At 50.5% G+C, this 27198-nt stretch overlaps 4 protein-coding genes and 1 pseudogene across 6 annotated transcripts in view; 1 reads left to right on the plus strand and 4 right to left on the minus strand.

The window, feature by feature from the left end:
* LOC308186982 (olfactory receptor 14C36-like) overlaps positions 1-27198 on the minus strand; it is a 267280-nt gene that overhangs the window by 153374 nt on the left and 86708 nt on the right. The gene's annotated exons all lie outside the window — the stretch shown is intronic.
* LOC308186989 (olfactory receptor 14J1-like) overlaps positions 1-27198 on the minus strand; it is a 211239-nt pseudogene that overhangs the window by 114973 nt on the left and 69068 nt on the right. The window lies entirely within an intron of this gene.
* Positions 882-2376, minus strand: LOC308186974 (olfactory receptor 14C36-like). Its single transcript, XM_080609130.1, has one exon. The coding sequence runs from the start codon at positions 2276-2278 to the stop codon at positions 1337-1339; it is 942 nt and encodes a 313-aa protein (XP_080465256.1). The 5' UTR covers positions 2279-2376; the 3' UTR covers positions 882-1336.
* LOC308186952 (olfactory receptor 14C36-like) lies at positions 11177-12233 on the plus strand (the record flags this gene model as incomplete). The annotated part of the gene is made up of 1 exon (XM_080609102.1): positions 11177-12233. Exon 1 carries the CDS (start codon positions 11271-11273, stop codon positions 12231-12233), a length of 963 nt encoding a protein of 320 aa, XP_080465228.1. The 5' UTR covers positions 11177-11270.
* LOC308186953 (olfactory receptor 14A16-like) lies at positions 19918-20981 on the minus strand (the record flags this gene model as incomplete). Its single annotated transcript, XM_080609103.1, has 1 exon — positions 19918-20981. The coding sequence occupies exon 1, from the start codon at positions 20929-20931 to the stop codon at positions 19918-19920; it is 1014 nt and encodes a 337-aa protein (XP_080465229.1). The 5' UTR covers positions 20932-20981.

Below are 27198 nucleotides of genomic sequence, written 5' to 3' on the forward strand. Positions count from 1 at the left end.
GTCCCCCCTGCCCGTGCTGCTCAGGGTGGGCAGCAGACCCAGCTCTGGAGATCTCTGCTGCTGAGCCCCTTTCCATCTGCGCTGATGGCTCAGCAGCACAGGGCAGTGTTTGGCAGGGCCATGGGGTGACTCTAAGGGCACAAAGGGCTGGTGAGTGCTGCACTAGACCTAGCCCATGAAGCCTCAGAGATGTTGGATATCAATTACTCTGCAATCTTATGGCCCTTCTGCTGGTGGTTCTTCAGTGTCTCCCCCAGCATTGCAGAGCCCTCCTTATCAATATCAGATCCTCCTTATCTTATTCCTCAGATTCACCTTTTCCTTTACCAGACTCTTCTTTGGATGGTCACTCATTTTATGAGCTTCTATTAACTCATATTCACCCACTCGGCACTGTATGTTGCCTGTGGCGACCCCCAGACTTCTCCTGGCAGCTCTAGCATACCCTCCCAGCAGGCATCACCGATCAGCAAAGGGCACAGTCCCATGCAGACGAGTCCAAGACCAGTTGTTGTCTGCTTGGGCAAGAGCCACATAAAGAACGCTCTTGGTCCTGCCCTTGATCCCTCACAGACCACCCTGGGACTTTAGGACGGTGTGTTTCACTCCGTGAAGAACCCCAAACAGAAGAGCACGGAGCAACCCCTTGGCTCTATTCCTGATAGGACATTTGGAAGAGATGTCCAGGCTTCTGGGTTTGCCCTTAGCAGCCGCTTTTGTTACTGTGCTGCTATCAGGAAGGCCAGCTGTGACCCAGGGCTGCACATTGCCTACTGCTGCCTGCAGCCACAGGGATGTCAGTGCAGAGACCGCAGGACTGTCACCAAGGTACACGAGACCTTAGGGCTAACATAAAAAAACTAGAGCACAAGAGAACAATGTGGAAGCCAGAAGAGAGCAGCAGTGAAAAGGCCACGTCCTGCTGCTGGCCACGGCCATGGATCCAGGGAAGCAGCAGACCCGACCCAAAGGCAGCAGAGAGGCAGAGCCCAGCAGGCAGTGAGGGGCAGCCCTGAGGGCCTCTGGGGCTGCTCCTCCATGTGGCAGCTGGGCTCTTGGTCCTTAGCCCTCCTGCATGCTGGGGCTGCTCCCCCAGCTGCAGAGGAGATGGGAAGAGATGGCAGCTGAGACCAGTGAATTTCTGATGACTTCCTTATTGGGTTTATCTACACATGAAGCCAGGTTCTATTGGTAAATCATTAACAAGTAGGAGGCCAGAAATAATAATATTTACATAAGAAAAAATAGAGGAAATAATAATACAGACAAATACTAATAAAAAATCTTCATAAGATTTTCTGAGGAAAAAATAGGATTTCTGATTGTAGGCATATTATTATAGGCGAATACGCTGAAGAATTATGTATTCTACCAGTGTCCTTACAGCATCCCTTAGTTCCTGGTTCCTCATGCTGTAGATGAGGGGGTTCACTGCTGGAGGCACCACCGAGTACAGAAAAGACACCACCAGGTCCAGGGATGGGGAGGAGATGGAGGGTGGCTTCAGGTAGGAACACATGCCAGTGCTGACCATCAGGGAGACCACGGCCAGGTGAGGGAGGCATGTGGAAAAGGCTTTGTGACGTCCCTGCTCAGAGGGGATCCTCAGTACGGCCCTGAGGATCTGAATATAGGAAATAACAATGAAAATAGAACAACCAAATAATACAGAAATACTAAATACAACTACTCCAAATTCCCTGAGGTAGGCATCTGAGCAGGAGAGCTTGAGGATGTGGGGGATTTCACAGAAGAACTGGTCCACAGCATTGCCTTGGCAGAGGGGCAGGGAAAATGTATTGGCTGTGTGCATGACAGCATTGAGAAAGCCACTGCCCCAGGCAACTGCTGCCATCTTGGCACAAGCTCTGCTGTCCAGGAGGCTCCTGTAGTGCAGGGGCTTGCAGATGGCAACGTAGCGGTCGTAGGCCATAATGGTGAGAAGGAAATACTCTGCTACCACCAAGAATACTAAAAAGAGGATTTGGGCAGCACATCCTTGATAGGAGATAGCCCTTGTGTCCCAGAGGGAATTGGCCATGGCTTTGGGGAGAGTGGTGGAGATGCATCCCAGGTCGAGGAGGGCGAGGTTGAGGAGGAAGAAGTACATGGGGGTGTGGAGGCGGTGGTCACAGGCTACAGCAGTGAGGATGAGGCCGTTGCCCAGGAGGGCAGCCAGGTAGATGCCCAGGAAGAGCCCGAAGTGCAGGAGCTGCAGCTCCCGCGTGTCTGCGAATGCCAGCAGGAGGAACTCGCTCACAGAGCTGCTGTTGGGCATTTATTGACATTGGTCACAGTTTTCTTTTGAATAGGAAAAGACAGAATATTGTTAGAACAGACTTCCCTCAGGAAAACCTATTGCAAGTTTAGAGCACCCCCGAGCCCAAGCCTTTCTCTTTGTACGAGAACCTTTTATCAGCTCTCTTGCTTGAGCTCCAGCTGGTGCTGGCTGAAAGTGCCACTGGAAGCTGGGGCTAATTCGGGCTGCAAAGTAGTCCTTACTGATATGCAGCAGGAGGGAAGGAGGAACATGGGTGAAACTAAAATTCAGTCCACTGGTCTGAATTTTCCACTGGTCTGAGCTTTGCAGTTTTGTTGCAAATAACTCATCTGAATGGAGAGTACAGTTGCAGGCATTTTCTTTGCTTGATTTTATCCCATTTACCCCTGTAATGCTTACATACTGGATTCTTGAACTCCCTGACAGTTCATGTGAACACTTGGTGAAATCCATTGTGTGCCAGGAGGCAAAGGGACTGTCCCTTGTTGAAGACTGAGCAGAGCAGCTCTGCCCACCAGCCCTGTTCACAGCTGCCCTGTGTCACACCCCTGTGAGCTGCAGGACCATCCCACTCAGGTGTTTTCTTGAGAAGAAACTGGAGACAGCTGAGAGCAGAGAAGCCCCAGTCCAAGTGCAGCTGGACAGAATGTTCACCTTATATCCAGGTATATCTCTGAGCCAGACAGAGCTGGGGAGCTTCTTATCATGTGGGCTCTGCCTGCTGTGCTGGCCATGCCTGCCCCACAGCTCATGGGCTGAAGGGGGAAGAGAAGGCCACGGAAGGTCTGCTCCAGGGGAAGGCGTCTGAAATGCAGGGCATGGCCACGAGGTGCTCAAATGCCCCCCTGCCACAGCGCTTCTGGCAAGAGCTCCTTCTGGCCACGTGCCCCTCTCTCTGCTGCCTGCATCTGTCCCTGCCAGGAGCTGCTGTTCTGCGCCCACCTCTTCTTTCCCCCTGCCCGTGCTCACAGACCCCATCCCATGTGGTCGTGCTGAGCGCTGCCCTGCAGCACCCTGCCACCAACAGGGCACTGCCAAGGGCCACCTCCGTGGCTGCAGGAGCTACGGGGCAGCTGACAGAGAGCCTGGCATGGCCAGCCAGGGCAGGGTGTTCTGGGATGACCAGGGGCACCTGGCTTAGGGCACTCCAAGAGGCTTCTGCCAGACTTCCTCACATCGCAGTGCAATCCAGCAGCAGTCTCAAAGCCTACTCCATTGCCCACTGCCCTCCCAGAAAAAAGACCCAGAAGAAGACCATTCCAGGACCTGCAGCTGCATGGCCCCACAGCCAGAGACTTACCTTGTCACGGACTGTGCAGATTTCTCTTGCAGTCAGCTCTCAGCATCCTCCCACTCCCAACTGCCTCCAGCCCCTCTCTCCTTCTCTTCTCTCCATGTGTCTGCTGTGGTCACCCCTCTCTCCTTCTCTTCTCTCCATGTGTCTGCTGCGGTCAGAGCCCCCAGCCCTGCTGCGCTGTGCAGAGGAGCTGCTCCTGGGCAGAGCTGTCTCTCTGCACCAGGGGCCTTTATGAGTTTTCTCTGACTCAGGATCCCAGGCCAAATTAGCAGAAGAGGCCCGGCCCAAGGCATTGTGATGACCCCTCTGGTGGCTTTGGTGATGAGCCCATGAACCTCAGGCACTGAGAGACAATTGAAGAAATCTCTCAAGAATTCCAAGTCAGATGCATGTTTCCTGCAGTGTCCCCCTGAGGACCAGCACTGACACAGCCTCCCTTGTAGCTTGTTAGAGGAGAACATTGAGGACAAGGGGACAAAGCCATTGTGAATGTGACACTGATGTGTAGGAAAACCGGATGTGTTTCACCAAGCACAAGGGCCAGGCCTTGAATCTTGGTCCCTGGGAATGGAGGTTCTTTCCCTTCACACCTTGCTCAGGGCTCTTCCTGGGGCAGTAGGAGATGGGGATGTGCATTGCCAAGTGCAGGACAATGGTACAACCCCTGCCTGGTTCATGGGTGGGGGTGAGGAGGCAATGAGGCCCTGGTGCTTTAATGATAAGCTGTCTCCTCACAGGCCTCAGTGGCAGAGACAACAGCCATAGCCACAGGCACAGAGACCTGGGTCCTGTTGGGATTCTCAGCCTTTCCAATGTCCTTGCTCCTGTCCACATCAGACTGTCCCAGGGATTCCCAGACCTGAACCTCTCCCAGATGGCTGCAGATCCCTCTCCATGTCATGTCACACCGGATCTGAGCTGAGTATGATAACTCAGATCTTCTTGGTGGCCTTGCTCCTCATAAGACAGCTCTGTAGGAAGCTGGCCTGGTTCCTGGTGAGCAGGCACCACTACTTGTATAGCATCCCTCATGGTGCCCAGGCTCTCTTCCTCCTGGACACTGCTCACTCAGCAGGGTCCCAGTCTGCCCTGATGTGTGGGGTTCCTCTTCCTCTGGTGCAGGACTGGGCTCTTTTCCTTGTAAATGTCAAGAGGTTCCTGTAGGCAAAATCCTGCAGTGTCTCCTGCGCTGAACACTCCTGCAGTGTTCCCCCACACTGATGCTCCATTCTGCCATCTGTTAATGTCTGCAGGCAGACAATTCAACCTTCGTGTGATTGTGCTATCAGTAGGGAAACCTACCGACAAGAGATGAGGTAAAGAGATGAGGTTAATGCCTTCTTTGCTTCAGCCTTTAGGAGCAAGACCAGTTGTTCCCCTGATACTCAGCCCCCAGAGCTGATAGATAGGGACATGGAGCGGGCAATGGGGGGGGACACTTTTCCTTTCTTTTTCACTCTCCCTTTCTCCTTCGCTTCCTCCTTCTCCTCCAGGCTAATTACAGTAGCTCTTCAAATGTTTGAATATCCTTGGGGTGGTCAAACCAGCATGTTCCTAGTGGTATCGCTCCTGAATGTTTCAGGTTTTGTTTAAGGTCAAACAACAACTTAAGCATGCCATCCAGAAATCTGTCTGGAGGCAGGAGATTTCGGAGTGGCAGGGAGTGTGTGAGGATATTGGCAGGCACCTAGAGCAGTGCGCACCTCCAGTGCTTTGGAACTTTACCACCCAGCAAGTGCAGAATCATTAGAAAAATGATGAAATGCTTGAAAAAGCCGTGTGATCACCCTGGCAACTCCAAAGAGACAAAAATCACTGCAGTATGCTGGGACTTAGCCTGTGCTTACTGAGCCACAAGCAATGCCACTCCAACCCCTGTGACAGGCCCTGCAGCCACAGCAACACGTGTGATTGGCCCCGCAGGCATTCCAACACCTATCAGGAGCCTTGCAGCCACTCCAGCTACTGTGACAGTCACTGCCGCCACTCCAAACCCTGTGTAAGGCCCTTCAGCCACTCCAACTTCTCTGACAGGCCCTGCAGCCACTTCAAACCCTACAATGAGCACAGCAGCCTCTCCAACTCCTGTGACAGGCTCTGCAGCCACAGAAACTCCTGAGACAGGCCCTACAGACACTCCAACTCCTGTAACAGGCCCTGCAACCACTCCGGTCCCTGCCACAGGATCTGCAGCAACTTCAACCCCTGTGACAGGCCCTGCAGCCACTCCAACCCCTCTGACAGGCCTTGTAGCCACTCCAGCCCCTACAATGGGTCCCATGGCTGGGCCAGAGAACCAACCTATGCCACCATGAGTCCCCCCATATTCAAGACAAAACAGTGGATTTGAAAGTCAGGTTGTTTAGAAAGGAAACAAACTCCTACCCAGATAAGAAAAGAGGAAGGAGAAGACGAGGCAGGCTACTCCAATGTTGTGCCATTGTGGGAAAAGGAGGGCAAAGAGGAAGGGATCCTAACAGCATCAGTAACCACACAATCCCTCTCCCACAGTGAGCTATGAGATGTGTGAAAAGATTTCAGCCATTGTCCAGGTGAGCACATTGTCACCTGGCTGCTCCAGTGCTGGGAGAATGGGGCCAGTAGCCTGGACTTAGAGGGCAGGGGAGCCAAGCAGCTGGGATCCCCCTGTAGGGAAGGGGTGATTGACAGAGGGATTGGAAAAGTAGCACGTCTTCACCCTCTGGAGGTGACTGCTGTGAAGCATCAAGGAAGGGTATCCCTCCAAGGAAGATCTTGTATGTCAACCATGCAAGTGGACCACCACGGAGAGGGGTATCTGGTACCTAAGGGAAAGTACTGAGTCTGACTGGGATGGAGTTAGCTTTCCCTGCAGTGGCCCATATAGTGTTGTGCTCGGCACTTTTTTCTAGAACAGCCCTGATATCATACCACGTTTGGTCTGTTGCTGAGCAATACTGGCACATCAAGTCTACCTCCAAATCCCCCAGAGCCAGTAGGGTGGAGATGGGCAAGAAGTGGGCAGGCGACATCACCAGGGCAGCTGACCTAAAAAAACCAAAGGGATATTCTATACTATATGAGGTCACACTCAGCAATAAAAGGTGGGAAAGGAGAGGGAGAAAGGGGGCCCTCATTATGAAGACATCTGTCCTCCCAAACAACCACTATGTGTATGCAGGCCCTGCTTCCCAGAACATTACTGAACATCACTCAGTGATGGGAAGTAGAGAATAATTTTTTTTTCCTCTCTCTGTGTGCTTCTGCAATGTCTTTTTTTTCTTTTCTTTTTTTTTTTTTCTTCCCTCTTCCTTTTCAATTAAATGATCCTTTTCTCACAGAATCGCAGAATCACAGAATGGTTGAGGTTGGAACGGACGTGCAGAGATCATTTAATCCAACACCCCTGCTCAAACAGGGTCACCTAGAGCATGTTACACAGGATCGCATCCAGACTGATTTTGAATATCTCCAAAGGAGACTCCACTCTTCTTCCCTATGGGCCTTCATCTCGTCTGAGGATAAACTTTCTCAAGAGGTCCAACAATTCAAAGAGAATACATCTTCCTCCCTGCCTTTAGAAGCCAGTACCTAAGCTACCAGTTGTAAGTGTGTCTCTGCTCAAGAAAGGAAATATAGTGGTACCACAGCATTTGCCACCCTGTGGCAAACATGAGGCAATGAGAAAATGGGATGGAAAATCTACCTCGACCCTAGAGGCACAGGTGCATGAGTTACAAGGAAAAACAATTGCAAAAAAAGGTTCTTCTGAGAAAATTGTTATTCCATTTTCCGGCGGGCAGTCCTCCAGACACAGTAATGAATACTAGGAGCAGGACTAGAGGGATCCTGCCTCAAGCCAGTGGAAGGAAAGAGATAATCGGGTTTATTGGACTGTGTGGATTCGATGACCTGGCACATCAGACCCATGAAAGTATAAGGCACTAGTGGACACTGGAGCAGAGTGTACTGCAATGTCATCAAGCTATAAAGGGGCAGAACCCTTCTGTACTTCTGGAGTGACAGGGGGATCCCACCAGTTAACTGTATTGGAGCCTGAAATTCAGTCTAACTGGGAAAGAATGGCAAATGCACTCCATTTGGACTGGCCTGGAAGCTCTGTGCGTTATTGGCATAGACTACCTCAGGAGAGGGTATTTAAAAGATCCAAAAGGGCTTTTGGCATTGGCATTTTTGGCATTTTCCGCCTTGGAGACGGAGGACCTTAAGCAGTTGTCTACCTTGCCCGGTTTCTCACAGGACCCTTCTGTTTTGTGGTTGCTGAGGGTTGAAGAAAAGCTGGTGCCAATCATTATCACAACCGTGCACCTGAGGCAGTATTGCACTAACCAAGACCCCCTGATTCCCATCCATGAGCTGGTTCATTAACTGGAGAGCCAAGGATTGGTCATCAAGACCTGCTCACCCTTTAATAGTCCCATATGTTCAGGTCTAATCATGAGTGGAGGCTAACGGTGACCTATTGTGACCTGAATGAAGTCACAACACTGCTGGGTGCTGCCTTGCTGGACGTACTAGAACTTCAATTGAAATTGCAGTCCAAGACAGCCAAGTGCTATGCCACAACTGATATTCTTAATGCATTTTGATCCATCCCTTTGACAGCAGATTGAAAGCCACTGTTTGCTTCCACCTGGAGGGGTGTCCAGTCATTGGCTGCCCCAGGTGTGGAAGCGCAGCCATACCGTTTGCCACGGACTGACACAGAGTGCCCTGGAACACAGCGAAGCTCCTGAACACGTGCAACACATCAATGATATCATGACGTGTCAACAGAGCAGAAGTATTTGAGAAAGGGAAGAAAAAAGTTCAAATCCTTCTGAAAGCTGCTTTTGTCGTTAAACAATGTGAGGTCAGCGGACGTGCACAGGAGATCCTGATGCAGGCTGGCCAAGGTCAGGGAGGCCATTGGGCATCGGTCATTGGGTGGTGAGCAATTGCATTGTGCATCACTTGCTTTGTATATATTATTATTATTATTATTATTATTATTATTATAATTATTTCTATGATTATCTGTTCCTTTTCTGTTCTATTAAACTGTCTTTATCTCAACACAAGAGCTTTTACATTTTTTTTTCCTGATTCTCTCTCCCATCCCACTAGGGAGGTTGGTGACTGAACAGCTGTGTGGTGTTGAGCTGCCTGCTGGGTTAAACCACAACATCATGTTTGACAACCACACCCTAACAGCACAAATCACACTTCTAAAATCCGTCTCTCCCATGTTCAGAGAGAAGCAGTCAGTGATGACTTCAGTCTGCTTCAGAAAACACACCCCAGGAGAGACCCTGCTGCCCTCAGGAGCTGTCAGCCCTGAGGCCTTGGGGACACCTCAAGGGAGCCCAATGGCACAGAGCAAGCGATGCCATGGTCGAGTGCTGTGCTGCTGAGGTGGGCCGGGCTCCTGGGCCCAAGAGGAGCTCCCGGCAAGTGAGCAGCACTGCAGAGAGACAGCTCTGCCCAGAAGCAGCTCCTCTGCACAGCGCATCAGGGCTGGGGGCTCTGACCACAGGTGGCACAGGGAGAGGGGAGAAGGAGAGAGAGCTTGGAGGCAGTGAGGAGTGCAAGAACAGAGGGCAGCAGGTGGCGGGCAGCCTGTGGCAGGACAGATTTGCAGAATCTTGACACTGTAAGTCTCTTGCAGCAGGGCAATGCAGATGGGGTTGCCAAAAGGGTTTTCTGAAGCTAGCACATAACAGACTGATAGACTGATAACAACTGTCAGGATGGTTCTCTCTATTTCTCAGGCCAAGAGTAGAAAATGCCTTAGAGAATGGCATCTATGACTGGATATTTCAAGAGGAAGACCAAGATAAGGGCTACCAGAAGGGTAAGGTTTTATTATAGTCTGTGCTTTCAGATTACTGCAGTGGAGGGGAGATAGGTTTCATGGTAATTTGTTGTGAGGATTGTACAGGAGACTGAAACTCCTAGAGCATTGCACTGAGAGATCAATATATGTCAGAAATGAACTTGATACAGTCCCTTCAGCCACCTCAGCTTAAATATTGCACCAACATTATGTTTGTGGTCTCCTCAGGTTGTAACTGAGCTGACACTAATCCGGCTCCTGGCAGGGACATGGGCAGGCAACAGGGACATGGCCAAGTGGTGAGAGGGAGCTGCAGCCAGAAATGCTGTGCGAGGGAGGGCTCAGGCACCTGTACTGGGTCTGACTGGGATGGAGTCACCTTTCCCTGCAGCAGCCCATACAGTGCTGTGCTCTGCACTTGTAGCTAGAACAGCACTGGTATCACACCAGTGTTGTCTGCTGCTGAGCAATACTGGCACAGCATCAGGACTCCCTCTAACCCCCCCAGAGCCAGCAGGGTGGGAGTGGGCAAAAGGTGAGAAAGGAACACCACCAGGGCAGCTGACCTAAACCAACCAAAGGGATATTCCATGCCATATGATGTCATACTCAGCAAAAACAGGTGAAAAAGGAAGAAGAGAGGAGGGGTGGGCTATTGTTTTGAAAATGTCTGTCCTCCCAAACAATGGCTACGTGCGTTGAGGCCCTGCTTCAAGGACATGGTCAAGCATCACTCATTTGTGGGAAGTAGAGAGCAATTTCTTTCCTCTGCACTTCCACACAACCTTTGCTTGTTGCTTTTTGTTTGTTTCTTTTGCCTTTTCCCCTTTCCTTTTTTTTCCCCTTTAGTTATATTATTTTATTAACAATAATTTATCCTTATTTTTTTTTTCCTTTAATTAAATTATTTTATCTCAACCCGTGAGTTTTTCTTTCCTTTGCTTCTTCCCCTCCTCTTTTGAGGAGGGGGAGCGAGAGAGCTGTTGTGGTGGAATTCAGTTGCCTAGCAAGGTAAAACCACCACAGCACCTCCCTGCCATCCCCTGCAGGGCAGGCTCCTTCCCTGGGACACCCCCTGCTCTCCTCTCCCACCAGCACAGCCTCTGCCCTCAAGCCCCCGGTGTCCCCAGCAGGAACTGCCTCCTCTGCAGGCAGAGCTGCAGCAGAGGAGGGCCTGCCGAGTGTCCGTCTGTCCCTCCCTGGCCTTGCCTCCCCTGGCAGCAGCACACTGGCATTCCTGCTGGCTTCTCCAGCTGGCCGTGCTGCTGCTGTTCTTATTTCCAGGCTGGCTGGGGATGGGGGTTTCACATGCAAATGGAGTGAGCTCTCGGTTTGCTTGGCTGGAAGGAGACTGTGGGGAGAGGGTGAGGGGTCTGGAGATGTGCACTTTGAGCCTGTATTCCTCTGCTCTCAGCTGTGTTCAGGTTCATCTCAGGTGAACCTCCAAGTGCAGTTGTCCTTCAGCTCAAAGAGATGCCAGCACAGATCAACTGAAACCATGGAGAGGATCCACAGGATCCACAGTATTTCACTTGGAATGCAGGAGAAATCTGCAGGACTTCTGCCTTAGAGACTCTCCTCAGGTGTGGTGGGTAAGCTAGAAGAAAAGATACAAGTCCACCTATGTTCCTTACATATTGGTGTAGGACAGGATTGGCTCCTGCATTGCCTACAGCAGAGTCCTCAGCTCCAAAGGACAGCCTCAGGCAGCATCAATCCAAATGCAAGAAAAGGATCTGCCAAATGTCTTCCTGGAAGTGGGCTAGCATGTTTGGAAGTTAAATGAGAAATAGAAATCCTTTTTCTCAGATAATTCTGTTGTTAATAATCATCGTCTTTCTGTTCCTTGAGCAGGACCCCATGCCCAGAAAAAGCAAATGCCCAACAGCAGCTCTGTGAGCGAGTTCCTCCTGCTGGCATTTGCAGACACGCGCGAGCTGCAACTGCTGCACTTCGGGCTCTTCCTGGGCATCTACCTGGCTGCCCTCCTGGGCAACGGCCTCATCCTCACTGCTGTAGCCTGCGACCACCACCTCCACACCCCCATGTACTTCTTCCTCCTCAACCTCGCCCTCCTAGACCTGGGATCCATCTCCACCTCTGCACCCAAAGCCATGGCCAATGCCCTCTGGGACACCAGGGCTATCTCTTACAAAGGTTGTGTTGCACAGGTGTTCTTTTTAGTCTTCTTCTTTGGTTCAGAGTATTCTCTTCTCATCACCATGGCCTACGACCGCTACGTTGCCATCTGCAAACCCCTGCACTACGGGAGCCTCCTGGGCAGCAGAGCTTGTGCCAAGATGGCAGCAGCTGCCTGGGGCAGTGGCTCTCTCTATGCTGTCATGCACACGGCCAATACATTTTCCCTGCCCCTCTGCCAAGGCAATGCTGTGGACCAGTTCTTCTGTGAAATTCCCCAGATCCTCAAGCTCTCCTGCTCAGATGCGTACCTCAGGGAAGGTCGGCTTATCATGTTTAGTGCCTGTTTAACCACTGTATGTTTTGTTTTCATTGTGGTGTCCTATGTGCAGATCTTTAGGGCCGTGCTTAGGATGCCTTCTGAGCAGGGCCGGCACAAAGCCTTTTCCATGTGCCTCCCTCACCTGGCTGTGGTCTCTCTGTTTCTCAGCACTGTCATGTTTGCCCACTTGAAGCCCCCCTCAGTCTCTTCCCCATCCCTGGACTTGGTGGTGTCATTTCTGTACTCTGTGTTGCCTCCAGCAGTGAACCCCCTCATTTACAGCATGAGGAACCAGGAGCTCAAGGATGCCTTGAGGAAACTGATGCATTGTTGTGTTTCAGAATCAAGAAATTGCCCTTCATCTTCTGCATATGACTGATAATATAATGCATTTCAGGCACAAGGTGAATACTGGTGGGTTTTTTTTGGACATTTTTAATACTCTGCAGAGCAGCACCATCTTGGGGCTGTATGGAATGGGAGTTGCATGGTGAAGGAGTGCAGCTGTGGCTGTCCAGGCCAGCACAGACATACTCACCTGCGAATTGCTCGCTGGGAGATTGTATGTCTCAGGAGAAGAGCAACTCCCTGTTTGTGTGCAGGGGAGATATGGTAAGAGAAACCCTTTGCTGCTGGTGCCAGCCAGTGTATCGTATGCACATGGAGAGAAGAAAACAAAGGAGCACAAAGGCCATCAGCTATTCCTACAAATCTCATGAAGGCCAGTGGGGCAGATAGTGTTATGAGGCCAAGTAACATCCCCTAGGAAGCCACTTGAGTGCAGCTCTGGGATGTGCTTCCTTGAACCGAGGTCCCTATACCCATTCCTCATGTCCTGGGGCATCTCAGAGAAGGGTAGAGCAGGGAGAGGCACCGCAGGGCTGAGGTGCCTCCCAGCCTCTGGCAGTGGCTGCAGGAGAGAGAGGGACACTGCAAGTGTTGCAGTGCACTGCCTGTGGGTGTGCAAGGCAGGGACTCCATGACCTTTGGAAAAGAGGGCAGGCCACTCAGGAGGACTGTAAGGATGTTGTAAGGCTGTGCAGGGACAAAATTAGAAAGGCCAAAGCTCATCTGGAGCTCAATCTGGCTACTGCTGTTAAAGGTAACAGAAAATATTTTTACAAATACATAAACAGAAAAAGGAGGACTAAGGAGAATCTCCATCCTTTACTGGATGCAGGGGGAAACTTAGTAACAAGAGATGAGGAAAAGACTGAGGTGCTTAATGCCTTCTTTGACTCAGTCTTTAGTGGCAAGACCAGTTGTTCTCTGGATACTCAGTACCCTGAGCTGGTGGAAGGGGATGGGAGCAGAACGTGGCCCTCATAATCCACGAGGAAATGGTCGGCGGCCTGCTACAGCACTTAGATGTGCGCAAGTCAATGGGGCCGGATGGGATCCACCCGAGGGTACTGAGAGAACTGGTGGAAGAGCTGGCCAAGCTGCTTTCCATCATTTATTGGCAGTCCTGGCTATCAGGGGAGGTCCCAGTTGACTGGCGGCTAGCAAATGTGACACCCATCTACAAGAAGGGCTGGAGGGTAGACCTGGGAAACTATAGGCCCATTAGTTTGATCTAACTGACCTAACTGACCTAATCCAGTTGGAGGCCAGTCACTAGTGGAGTCCCTGAGGGCTCAGTACTGGGGCCAGGTCTCTTTAATATCTTTATCGATGATCTGGATGAGGGGATCGAGTGCACCCTCAGTAAGTTAACAGACGACAAGTTAGGTGCATGTGTCGATCTGCTCAAGGGTAGGAAGGCTCTGCAGAAGGATCTGGATAGGCTGGACTGATGGGCGGAGGCCAACTGAATGAAGTTCAACAAGGCCAAGTGCTGGGTCCTGCACTTGGGGCACAACAACCACAAGCAGCACTACAGGATGGGAGACAAGTGGTTAGAAAGCTGCCTGGCAGAGAAGGACCTGGGAGTATTGCAAGCTAAACCAAAATCATAGAATATCCCGAGTTGGAAGGGACCCATAAGGATCATCAAGTCCAACTCCTGGCACTGCACAGGTCTGCCCAAAAGTTTAGACCATGTGACTAAGTGCACAGTCCAAGCTCTTCTTAAATTCAGACAGGCTTGGTTCATTGACTATTTCCCTGGGGAGCCTGTTCCAGTGTGCAGCCACCCTCTCAGTGAAGAACCTCTTCCTGATGTCTAGCCTAAACTTCCCCTGCCTCAGCTTAACACTGTTCCCGCAGGTCCTGTCTCTGGTGTTTACAGTGAATAGGTCACCTGCCTCTCCACTCCCCCTCGCGAGAAAGTTGTAGACTGCGATGAGGTCCCCCCTCAGCCTCCTCTTCTCCAGGCTGAACAGACCCAGTGACCTCAGCCGCTCCTCATATGTCTTCCCCTCTAGGCCCTTCACCATCTTCGTCGCCCTCCTCTGGACACTCTCCAATAGTTTAATGTCCTTCTTGTACTGTGGTGCCCAGAACTGCACACAGTACTCGAGGTGAGGCCGGACCAGCACAGAGTAGAGCGGGACAATCACTCCCCTCGACCAACTAGTGATGCTGTGCTTGATGCATCCCAGGATACAGTTGGCCTTCCTGGCTGCCAGGGCACAGTGCTGCCTCATATTCAACTTGCTGTCAACCACAACCCCCAGATCCCTCTCTGCAGGGCTGCTCTCCAGCATCTCGTCACCCAGTCTGTACGTATAGCCAGGGTTGCCCTGTCCCAGGTGCAGGACCCGACACTTGCCTTTGTTAAACCTCATGTGGCTGGTGATCACCCAGCTCTCCAATCTGCCCAGATCTCTCTGCAAGGTCCACAACTCCTCCAAGTTTGGTGTCATCGGCAAATTTGCTCAAAACACCTTCTAGTCCTACATCCAAATCATTTATAAAGACATTGAAGAGGACTGGCCCTAAAATGGAGCCTTGAGGGACCCCAATAGTGACCATCTGCCAGCCAGATGTGACCCCATTCACCACAACTCTTTGAGCCCTGCCCATCAGCCAATTGCTCACCCATTGTATGATGTTTTTGTTTAGCTGTATTCTGGACATTTTGTCCAGTAGGATCCTATGGGAAACTGTGTCAAAAGCTTTGCTGAAGTCCAAAAAGATCACATCAGCTGGTTTCCCTTGATCGACTAGATTGGCTGACAGTCATTTGAATACGAGCCAGCAGTGTGCTCAGGTGGCCAAGAAGGCCAACAGCATCCCTGCTTGTGTACGAAACAATGTGGCCAGCAGGGCTAGGGAAGAGATTGTCCCCCTGTACTCGGCTCTGGTGAGGCCGCACCTCGAGTAATGTGTTCACTTTTGGGCCCCTCTTTTGGGGTGACCTTATTGCTCTCTATAGGTACCTTAAAGGAGGCCGTAGTGAAGTGGGGGTTGGTCTATTCTTCCACGTGTCTGGTGACAGGATGAGGGGGAATGGGCTAAAGTTGCACCAGGGGAGGTTTAGGTTGGATATTAGGAAGAACTTCTTTATTGAAAGGGTTGTTGGGAAGTGGTTGAGTCACCATCCCTGGAGGTCTTTAAAAGACATTTAGATGTAGAGCTTAGTGATATGGTTTCGTGGAGGACTTGTTAGTGTTAAGTCAGAGGTTGGGCTAGGTGATTTTGGAGGTCTCTCCCAACCTAGATGATTCTGTGATTCTGTGACTCATGTCGCTCAACAGCCCCGTGTTTATGAGCAGCATTGGAGGCCAGCTCTGACAAGCACCTCACACAGCCCTGGCATTGCTCTGTGTGCCTCCAGAAACAACCCCCAGTGTCCCTGTGAGATTTCTGTCACACCCTCTCACAGGTTCATTGCAGGTGCCCCTCTCTGCTATGTCACACTACCCTGCCTTTCTGGACCGGGCCATCAAGCATTTGGATCAGAGAGATTTCAGGGGACTTGAAAAATACGGGCATCAAACGCATCTTCAGGAAGGGCAAGAAAAAGGATTGGCAGAATTGCTATTGTCACCTCTACCCCTGGGAACATGATGGGGAAAGTCCTGCCACAGCCATCTTCAGACACTCGGAGGAAAAAAAGGAACTGCTGAAATAGAAGGGGAGGGGAAAGAAGGGAACGTGGTGAACCTGGACTTTAGCAAGACCTTTGCCATGGTCTCCTGGAGTTTCTCTTTAGCCACATTGGTGATATTTGGACTGAAGAAGGGGATGATGTTGTGGGGGGGAAGGTGGCTGGACGTTAGTGGTACAAAGTCCTCCTTCCAGCCAGTTACCAGCAGCATCCCTCAGTGAAGGGCACTTGCGCCAACACTGTTGACCCTCTTTGTTCTCTCCCTTCAAGATGGCATGGAGCGCATTTCTCAATCTCGGTCTTTTAAACATGCATTATTCTTTAATTCAATGACTCTTTCCCTCGGAGTGCTCTTCAAGGACAGAATAAGTGGAAGGAAAAAATAGAGAAAAAGAAAGAAGCATTAGCATTGTTGGGAAATGTATTTTGGTAAATGTGTGCATAAAACTATTCATCAAGAAAGCATAATCTGGTTTATTGCACTTCTCCATGGTGCTGTCAATAGAAAACTGTGAAAATAAATAATGAACTTTCATAGAAAAAAAAGCTGGTGGTGCTGGCAAGGGAGACTCTTTAAGCTATTACATAGAGTCCTTTTTTGCAAAGCTTTCAGCTGTTTCCTCAATCTACTTTCATGGCTGGTTTCAGTTTTCCAGTCAGAGGTGGCCACTGCCTCCAGGATGTCCTGGGGTAGCCAAGACACCCAGGTGGGAAAAGTGACACAGGACCTAGGGGGCCCTTCTGGAGCACAAGCTGGGGGTATGAACTGGGGCTGGGACCCTCAGGGGCTGTGCAGGGCTGCTAGGCGTGCTGTGCAGGGCCTGCCTACAGCACAGTGTGTCCTTCCATCCCACTAAGATGTCACTTCTGTCCCAGAAACTGACCATCCCCATGCAAGGAGACAGGTCCTTGCAGGTCATGGAAATGTTTGAAAAGCTGCCCAGAACATGAGGACACATTTGGGGAGGTCAGGAGGCAAGATATCCAGAACTGCTCCAGACCATGTGGTCCATCCGACAGGAGCGAACTGCTCCAGACCATGTGGTCCATCCGACAGGAGCGAACTGCTCCAGACCATGTGGTCTATCCGTCAGGAGCAAACTGCTCCAACCTGGGTCCCCCACGGGCAGCAGCTCCTGACAGGTCACCTGCTCCTGCGTGGGCTCGTCTCCACGGGCTACAGATCTGGCCCGGAATCTGCTCTGGCAAGGGTCCTCCACAGACTACAACCTCTGTGAGTGCAGGACAACCTGCTCCACCATGGTCTCTTCTACAGGTTGCAGGGGGACAGCCTGCTTCACCATGGTCCTCACCACAGGCCGCAGGGGACTTCTGCTCTGGGACACGGAGCGGGTCTCCCCCTCCTTCTTCACTGACCTTAGCGCTTGCAAGGCTGTTTCTCACTCCTCTCTCTCTCCCAGCGCTGTTCTGCAGCAGCTTTTTTTTTTTTTTTTTTTTTTTCTGAAATATGCTCTCACAGAGGCGCAAACAATATCGCTTATTGGCCCAGTTCTGGCCAGCAGTGGGGCCCTTATCTAACATGGGGCAGCTTCTGAATTCTGCTCACTGAAGCCACCTCTATGGCCCTCCACTAACAAAACCTTACCACATAATCCCACTACATGCAGTCACATGGCATTCAAAGATGAATGTGTGGGGCCATGGATCTGATCAGCTTGTAGGCAACAAGGAGGAGATGGGTGGGAATGCTCTGATGAGCTCAGCTCTGCCTCAGGATCTCCTGCACCAGCAAGAGGAATGTGACTGTGGCAGTGACTGTGAGGTCAATTCTATCTCTGCAGTTGATAGGGCAGCAGCAGGAACATGCCACAGAAAGGGACTAAGAGGTCACTTCTGCCTGAAGTAGCTGACAGGTCACCCTTGACTTAGACCTGGGATCTGTACTTTTTGGCTGACATCTGCCAGTGGCCCTGGTAGGCCAGCAGAAGGCACCTGGTTGGCATGCTGACTGTGGGATCCCCTCTGCCGACATACCCAGGAGGACCCAGACAGAAAGAAGGCCTGGATATGGGTTGTCATGTCCTTTCTGCTTGAGTACATGACTGGACGGCAGGAGGCACAAGGTTTGGGTGTGTCTAGCCAAGAACCTGCAAGACCAGCAGCAGGCCCATGGCTTGGAAGATGGTGGTGAGGTGACTTCTGTTTGTTTGGGTGACAGGCCTCAAGAAGGCTGATGGGTTGGAATGCCTACTTAAGGAGTGGTTTCCACCCTGATGAAGCTTTCTTTGGTAGTAGGAAAGAGCAGGAGAGAAAAACTGCCACAAATTGTGCTTGGAAGGTTGACATTGGCCACGAGGAGGAAGAAATGTCCCTCAGAGTAGTGCTGTGTTGCCAAAGGTCACCCAAAGAGTATCTATGATCAGACCCAAATTTTGTGTTTCAAGGAACAGATGGTGATGGTTGACAAGACATCAGTGAAATCACGGCAATGCCAGGATGAGAGCAAGGTGGTGAACAGAGATAGGTGTCTGCAGACTTCCAGGGAATAGGACAAAGTATGGGACAGCATAGGAAAATGTGGAGAGGACAAAGAGGTGGGTGCTGGCAAGAAGGACAGTTTTGTCCCCTTGGCTAGAGCTTATGAGTATATGAAATACAGTCATTGCAATGAGCCTCATTGCTTTCTTGTGACCCTGTGCAGAGGCAGGGGGGTGTCATACCATTGCTCTTCCTGTGGCATCACACTGCCCACCACATCCCACAGACCCCCGGGAAGAGCCCTGAGCCAGACACGGGGGTGCAGGATCTTCTGTCCCAGTGGCTGGGGTCAGAACTTGGCCCTTTTACTTCACCAAAACAAACCAAGACTTTTCTCAGCACAGTGCTTTGCCTGTCTTTAATCATGGCCTCCAATTATCTGCCCTAACAAGTCTCTGGGGAGGCTGTCTTAGTAACAGCCCTCAGTGGGGCCCATTAATACTCCAAGTCACTTCAACTTTTCCTGCTGACTTTACCGTCTTACACAGTTGCATCATTCTCCTCTCAGTACCTGAGCTTCATCGACTGAGCACCAAAATACACCAAGGAACTTATTAAAATGCAGAAACTCCTAAGGCGCCATATCTCTCCCACAGTTTTCTTCAAGTCTTCAAGACTTGTTCAGCTAATTGGAGAGCTTTCATGGAATAGTTACGAAGGAAGATTTCAAAAAGTATCTATTAGAAATATTTCTCATTTTAAAGGGTGAATTTTCTTGTGTTTCAGTTCAGATCATCATTCTCCAATTGATAGCGATCCAGGGATACTCCTAAGGGGATATGCATAGGGAGGAAAAGCAGACTCTTTGGTCTGACACTGCATGGACAACCTTGTTCCTCAGTACCTGCCATTTCTCTCAATGGCCACCTGGTCCTTGCATCACTTTTACTTACACCAGTCAGAAGTCTTCAGCTGGATGTTACAGCTCCTTTACACTAACTCCCAGCTGCTTTCCTTTCCTGCACTCAGGTGCAGGAGGGTTTTTCCTGCTTCAAACCAAAGAAAAAGAAATCATGTTGCAATTTTCCAAAGAACAAAGCAAGCTCCTCATCTTTTATGCCTCCTGTAAAGTTTACCTTCCCAGAAGGATGACTGCACAAGAATTATTTTATAATGACAGATAGGAAATTATAAATAATAGTGTTAGTATTAACCCATATCATATGAATTCAATGAGAAATGATGAGGTTCTTGCTAAGGAAACAATTAGACAGACTGCTGATAGATGGGCAAGCTGAGCTGTTTCTACCTGAAGCTTGAAGCGGCAACTGCGTCACTGAGCCCCTCCTGTGTGCTGGGGCTGCTCCCCCAGCTCCAGAGGAGTTGGGAAGAGTTGCCAGCTGATAACAGTGAATTTCTCTTGGCTGCTATATTATATTTATCTACACGTAAAGCCCAGTTTTACAGGTACATGAGACTATTAGGACATAGTAAGTTAGAAAAAACAACAGTCAGAATATTAAGAATAACATTATTTAAATGAAAGCACAGCTTGCGGAAAATATTAATAAAGAAAAATAACAAGAAATATTTTCCTGTTTCTGTATTAAACCTGGAAGTCAAGTAAACGTTATTGATTCCAAAAACGCATGTATTCAAAAACTTTCTTCACTGCATCCTTGAGGTCCTGGTTCCTCATGCTGTAGATGAGGGGGTTCACTGCTGGAGGCACCACCGAGTACAGAAAAGACACCACCAGGTCCAGGGATGGGGAAGATATTGAGACATTCAGGTAGGCAACCATGCCAGAGCTGACAAACAGGGAGACAATGACCAGGTGAGGGAGGCATGTGGAAAAGGCTTTGTGCCGGCCCTGCTCAGAGGGCATCCTCAGCACAGCCCTGAAGATCTGCACATAGGACAACACAATAAACAGAAAACAACAAAAGCCTAAACATACGCTAAAAACAAGTGCTCCAACTTCCCTGAGATAGGCATCTGAGCTGGAGAGCTTGAGGATCTGGGGAATTTCACAGAAGAACTGGTCCACAACATTGCCTTGGCAGAGGGGCAGGGAAAATGTATTGGCCGTATGCAGGACAGCAGTGAGAAAGCCACTGCCCCAGGCAGATGCTGCCACCTTGGCACAAGCTCTGCTGTCCAGGACGCTCCCATAGTGCAGGGGCTTGCAGATGGCAACGTAGCGGTCATAGGCCATGATAGTGAGGAGGGAAAACTCAGCTTCAAACAAGAAAGCAAAGAAAAAGAGTTGGGCAACACATCCTTGATAGGAGATGGCCCTTGTGTCCCACAAGGAATTGGCCATGGCTTTGGGGAGAGTGGTGGAGATGCATCCCAGGTCGAGGAGGGCGAGGTTGAGGAGGAAGAAGTACATGGGGGTGTGGAGGCGGTGGTCGCAGGCTACAGCAGTGAGGATGAGGCCGTTGCCCAGGAGGGCAGCCAGGTAGATGCCCAGGAAGAGCCCGAAGTGCAGGAGCTGCAGCTCATGCATATCTGCGAATGCCAGGAGGAGGAACTCGCTCACAGAGCTGCAGTTGGGCATTTTCTGTCTTTGGACATGGTTGTCTGTTGAAGTGGAGAAGGCAGAACAAAGCTGGAAGAGAGTTCTCAGAGAAAAACCCATTGCAAGCTCACAGAGCTGCTATCGGACGTTATCTTTCTCTGGGCATGGGGTTCTGCCCAAGGAGAAAAACAAAACAAAACAAAACAAAACAAAACAAAAAAAATAAGAAATAAGAAGAGTACTGTGAGAAAAACTTGTTCCTTATCTTACTTAACACCCCCAAAATGTTTGCCCCCTCAGAGGCAGACTTTTCGCAGGTCACTTTCAGGAGTTCTGACTGATGCTGCCTGAGGGTGTCCCTGTGAGTAGGGGACTCTGCTGTGGGCAACAGAGGAATCACTCCTGCCCAACAGCAAGAGGTAAAGAGGAACATAAGGTAATTTCAGATTCAAGTCATGGATAATAACAAGCTTTCCATATTGTTGCTCACCATTCACCCAACTGCAGAGCAAGCAGTGGGGATTTCTTTTGGCATTTTTTGTCCAGCTGCCCACCCCACTCCTGAGGACTTTTACTAAGAATCACTGAATCAAAGAACAGTGGGGATTGGAAGGGACCTTGAAAGATCATCTAGTTCAATCCCCCTGCCGGAGCAGGAACACCTAGATCATGTCACACAGGAACGCGTCCAGACGGGTTTTGAAAGTCTCCAGAGAAGGAGACTCCACAACCCCCCTGGGCAGCCTGTTCCAGTGTTCTGTCACCCTCACTGTGAAAAAGTTTTGTCTCATGTATAAGTGGAACCTCCTATATTCCAGCTTGCACCCATTGCTCCTTGTCCTATCATTGGGTGTGACAAGAAAAGCCTGGCTCCGTCCTCCTGACACTCACCCTTTACATATTTATAAATATTAATAAGGTCACACCTCACTCTCCTCTTCTCCAAGCTAAAGAGACCCAGTTCCCTCAGCCTTTCCTCGTAAAGGAAATGCTCCACTCCCCTAATCATCCTCGTGGCACTGCACTGGAGTCTCAATCTCTCTTTCTCTAAGGCAGAAATCCCTAGCAATCTGGGCGTTTCTGCTGCACTCCACGTAAAACCTTTTGGATCCTCAGAGACAAAGGGATGCTTCCTTTAATGCAGAGTGTCCTTCAGAGAAGACAGCCAGTCTGTCCATCAGGGCTGGTCTCCACTGCCCTGTCCTGGTGTCGCTTTGAGCGGCAGGTCAGTTGTACTCACAGGTTCGTAGAGTCATAGAATCATGGAATATCCTGACTTGGAAGGCTTCCACAAGGATCATCAAATCCTACCCCTAAATCTGTACATGAATACCCAAAAATCAGCCAATACGCCTGAGAGGATTGCCCAAATATTTGTTTAATTCTGGCAGCCTCAGTGCTGTGATCACTTCCCTGTGGTGCCTTTTCCAGTGCCTACAGAACCAGGACACTGCTGGGACCAAAGGAATCCAGGCTCAAAGTGCACATCTCCAGACCCCTCGCCCTAATCTCCTACTCCCCTTCCCCCAAGCACCCCGAGGGCTCACTCCCTGTGCATGAGAAACCCCCATCCCCAGCCAGCCTGGAAATAAGAACAGCAGCAGCACGGCCAGCTGGAGAAGCCAGCAGGAATGCCAGCATGCTGCTGCCAGGGGAGGCAAGGCCAGGGAGGGACAGACGGACATTCAGCAGACCCTCCTCTGCTGCAGCTCTGCCTGCAGAGGAGGCAGCTCCTGCTGGGGACACCAGGGGCTTGAGGGCAGAGGCTGTGCTGGTGGGAGAGGAGAGCAGGGGGTGTCTGCCCTTCAGGGGATGGCAGGGAGCTGCTGAGCCCTCCCTCGCACAGCATTTGTGGCAGCAGCTCCCTCTCACCACCTGCCCATGTCCCTGTTGCCTGCCCATGTCCCTGCTGGGAGCTGGTTCTCTGTCCCCACGTCTCCTCCCTCTCCACGCTCACAGACCCCATCCAACAAGCAGTGTGTGCAGCTCTGCCCTGCACAGGACTCCTGAGTACAGGGCACTGTGCATGGGCATCACAGGGGCTGCTGCTCCTAAAGATCAGCTCTGATAAGCCCTGAGAAGACCACAGACATAATGCTGGTGTAGTCTTCAAGCTGAGGTGGCTGAAAGGACTTTAGTAATTTCATCGCTGCCATATTGATCTCTCAGCGCAATACTGTAGGAGTCTCAGTCTCTTGTACAATCCTGAAAATCCTTTGCCATGAAACCTGTCTCCCTTCCACTGAAGGAATCTGAAAGCACAGAAACCAAACAAAAGCCTTCACTTTCAGAAAAATCAACCCCATCTGCATTGCCCTGCTGCAAGAGATCTTACAGTGTCAAGATTCTGCAAATCTGTCCTGCCACAGGCTGCCCGCCACCTGCTGCCCTCTGTTCTTGCACTCCTCACAGCCTCCAAGCCCTCTCTCCTTCTCCCCTCTCCCTGTGCCACCTGTGGTCAGAGCCCCCAGCCCTGATGCGCTGTGCAGAGGAGCTGCTCCTGGGCAGAGCTGTCTCTCTGCAGTGCTGCTCGCTTGCCGGGAGCTCCCTTTGGGCCCTGAAGCCCGGCCCAGCTCAGCAGCACAACACCCGACCATGGCATCGCTTGCTCTGTGCCATCGGGCTCCCTCGAGGTGTCCCCAAGGCCTCAGGTCTAACAGCTCCTGCAGGCAGCAAGGTATCTCCTGGGGTGTGGTGTTTGAAGCAGACTGAAGTTATCACTGACTGCTTCTCTCTGAACATGGGAGAGACGGATTTTAGAAGTGTGATTTGTGCTATTAAAGTTTGGTTGTTAAACGTGTGAAGAAATGATACCCACCCTTAACCCCTATTGTGTTCCCACTGTCTGGCAGGACACCTCAGCCATGACTGCTTGGGATCATTTCACCCCACTGAATACCCTTCTCCATTTCTTTTAGGAACTGAGAAAGAAACATCTTGCTCATTGGTGTCCTAACAAAATGGGAAGGGGGGATGGGGGGGTGGGGTGGGTGGAAGGATGCTCTAAAATGGTTTCCATGAAGGGAATGGGACACTAAGACACCATTCTCTGAGTTTCCCCAGCTGTCCGTCTGGAAGATCCTCTACCCATAGAGAAATCTCTTCTTCCTCTTTCACATGACCAGCACGGTGACTGGGATGTGGAACACCCTCATCATTGTGATGGTGGCTACAAGCAAACACCTGCAGATGCCATGAGGGTTTCACTGTTGGAGGCAACACTGAGAACACTGAGTACAGAGCTGAAACCACCAGGTCCAGGGATGGGAAGGTGATGGAGGGAGGCTTCAGGTAGACACCCATGGCAGTGATACTGTGCAGGGAGACCATGGCCAAGTGAGGGAGGCACGTGGAAAAGGCTTTGTGCCATCCCTACTCAGAGGGCATCCTCAACAGAGCCCTGAAGACCTGCACATAGGACAGCACAATGAAAATAAAACTACCAAAGACTAAAGAAACACTACACACAAGTGCCCCAACTTCCCTGAGGATCTGAGCAGGAGAGCTTGAGTTGAGCTTTGAGGAGAGCCTGAGGAGACCTTTGACTTGAAACAGAGCACTTTGACAGGAAACAGCACATCTTTACACCTGCTGAGGGTTCTGCACTCTATTCCATCATCCAGGTCATTGACAAATACGTTGAACAGGACTGGACTCAGTGTAGATCCCTGGGGGACACTGCTGGCTACAGGCCTCCAACTAGACTCTGCTCCACTAAGCACAACCCACTGAACTCTGCCATCTAGCCAGCTCACAATCCACCTCACTGTCCACTCGTCCATCCCACACTTCCTGAGCTTGCCTATGAGGATGTTATGGGAGACAGTGTTGAAAGTCTTGCTGAAGTTAAAGTACACAACATCCACTGCTCTCCCCTCACCCACTCAGCTAGTCATTCCATTATAGAAGGCTATCAAGTTGGTGAAGCATGATTTCCCTTGGTGAACCCATGCTGACTGCTCCTGATCACCTTCTTCTCCTCCATTTACTTGGAGATGACCTCCAGGATGAGCTGTTCCGTCACCTTTCGAGGGATGGAGGTGAGGCTGACCGGCCTGTAGTTGCCTGGGTCCTCCTTCTTGCCTTTTTTGAAGACTGGCATGACATGAGCTTTCTTCCAGTCTTCAGGCACCTCTCCTGTTCTCCATGACCTTTCAAAAATGATGGAGAGTGGGCCAGCAGTAACATCTGCCAGCTCCCTCAGCACTCATGGATGCATCTCATCGAGGTCCACAGATCTGTGGGTGTCAAGTTTACCTAAGGGATCTCTGACCTGATCCTCTTCAACTAAGGGAAAGTCCTCGTTTCTCCAGATTTCTTCCCTTGTCCCTAAGGTCAGAGATTCTGGAGGGCTGGTCTTAGCAGTGAAGACTGAAGCAAAGAAGGCATTCAGTAATTCTGCCTTCTCTGTATCCTTTGTCACCAGGGCAACAACCTCATTAAGCAGTGGGCCCACATTTTCCTTCATCTTTCTTCTGCTATTTATATATTTGAAAAAGGCCTTTTTGTTGTCCTTCACACCTCTTCTAAGATTTAACTCCAAATGTGCCTTGGATTTCCCTGTCGCTTCCCTGCATCCTCAGACAATGTCCCTATATTCTTCCCAAGTGACTTGTCCCCTTTTCCACATTATGTATACATCCTTCTTCCATTTAAGTCATTCCAGGATCTCCTTGATCATCCAAGCAAGTCTCCTGCCCCCTTAGTTTGACTTTTTGCTCACAGGAATACATAGCTCTTGAGCTTGGAGGACTTGGAGGTCAGTGTGCTATTGCTGCCGGTGTGGCAGCCATCGGCACTTGCTCTTCTTCAGCTCTCAGCAACCCCACAACAGAAGGGTCCTGTGTGAGACCAGGCAAGGTAGACAACTATTTGACGTTCTCTGTATTCAAGGCAGTTATGCCAACAGCCCACTGGTACCCTTTAGTTCAGTTGCTTACCCTTGGAAAAAGCCAGAAACACAGTCTGGAGGCATGTCGTTAGGGTTACCCAATGATGTTCAAATTACTTCAGAGCTATCGTGATTAGCCCAAAAGAAAGAAGGGGAAGGTGCCATGCCTTGTTCCCTCCACCAAGTGGATTCATGAGTGTCATACCAGTAGCACCTCAAATAATATTTATTGGTGCAGATTTAGGGAAAGCATCACAAGCCCATATCTGCTTTCCTAGTGGTAACTTAGTAGTTTCTTGCAATATGTAGTTGCTTTACAGGTAGGAATTTGTAGCAATTTGTAATAAAGACATTCATGAAAACAGCAACGAGGTGTCCATGTCCTTGTGTACTATGGAATCCTACCAACCTACTGCTGCGATCCATGGTTGGGCTGACCCTCATAGGTCCTGACCATTAATACTGTGATGCCCCTTGGAGTGGTCCTCAGAGCTGCAGGAGCAACCACAGACCTGGGGCTTGGTGACTGCCCTTTGCTGCAAAGAACAGACCCAGCCACAGGGGCTGGACCATTCAGATGCCCCAGTGCCATGAAACTGGCTTTTTTTCTGCTCAGGTCTGCTGCTCCCTCACACACAGCCAGGCCTGTGGCTCGTTTCCCTGTGGAGAAGGAGGAGGCAAAGCTCTGCTGGTGCCTGAGTAAGAGAGAAATACTCCACCTGTATAGGGCAGGGCTGGAGGGGAGGTGGCACAGGAGAGGCTCTGGCCTCTTTCTCCTATTCCCCACCCAGGGAACTCTGAGACCGCAGGTCAGTGTCTGTACTGCCCACAGGTGCCTGCCATCTTGTATCCTCAAGATCCAACTTCTCACCTTCTGTACGTAACATTTCTACTTTTTTTTCTCACGGTCTGGGGCCAGCATTGGTTGACCTGGTACCTGGCAGTGAAAGGCTGTGTCTCACACTGTTATGGTTTAACCCGGCCGGCAGCTAAGCACCACACAGCCATTCAGTCACCCTCCCCTCCCTCTCTGGGGTGGGGGAGAGAAACAAGAAAATGATGCCTGTGGGTTGAGATAGAAACAGTTATTAGGACAGAAAAAAAATATATGATAATAGTACTACTAATAATAATGTGTATGGAACAAGTGACGCACAATGCAATTGCTAACCACCCACGGACCGATGCCAAGCCTATCCCCGAGCAGCCGCCCCCCCACCCCGGATAGCCACCCCTATATATTGCTTCGCATGATGTCAGATGGTATGGAATACCCCTTTGGCCAGTTTGGGTCAGTTGTCCTGGGTCTGTCCCCTCCCAGCTCCTGCTGCACCCCCAGCCTGCCCACCGGCAGGACAGAGCAAGAAGCTGAAAAGTCCTTGGCTTAGTGTAAGCACTGCTCTGCAACAATTAAAACATCAGTGTGTTATCAACATTATTCTCATCTTAAATCCCAAACACACCACCCTACTAGTTACTAGGAGGAAAATTAACTC

This window comes from Anser brachyrhynchus (assembly GCF_964034855.1).
Source record: "Anser brachyrhynchus genome assembly, contig: SCAFFOLD_56, whole genome shotgun sequence".
Taxonomy (NCBI): domain Eukaryota; kingdom Metazoa; phylum Chordata; class Aves; order Anseriformes; family Anatidae; genus Anser; species Anser brachyrhynchus.

Bases quoted from the DNA above. Each gene is read 5' to 3' on its own strand.
- LOC308186974 (XM_080609130.1), bottom strand. From the start codon at position 2,278: ATGCCCAACAGCAGCTCTGTGAGCGAGTTCCTCCTGCTGGCATTCGCA.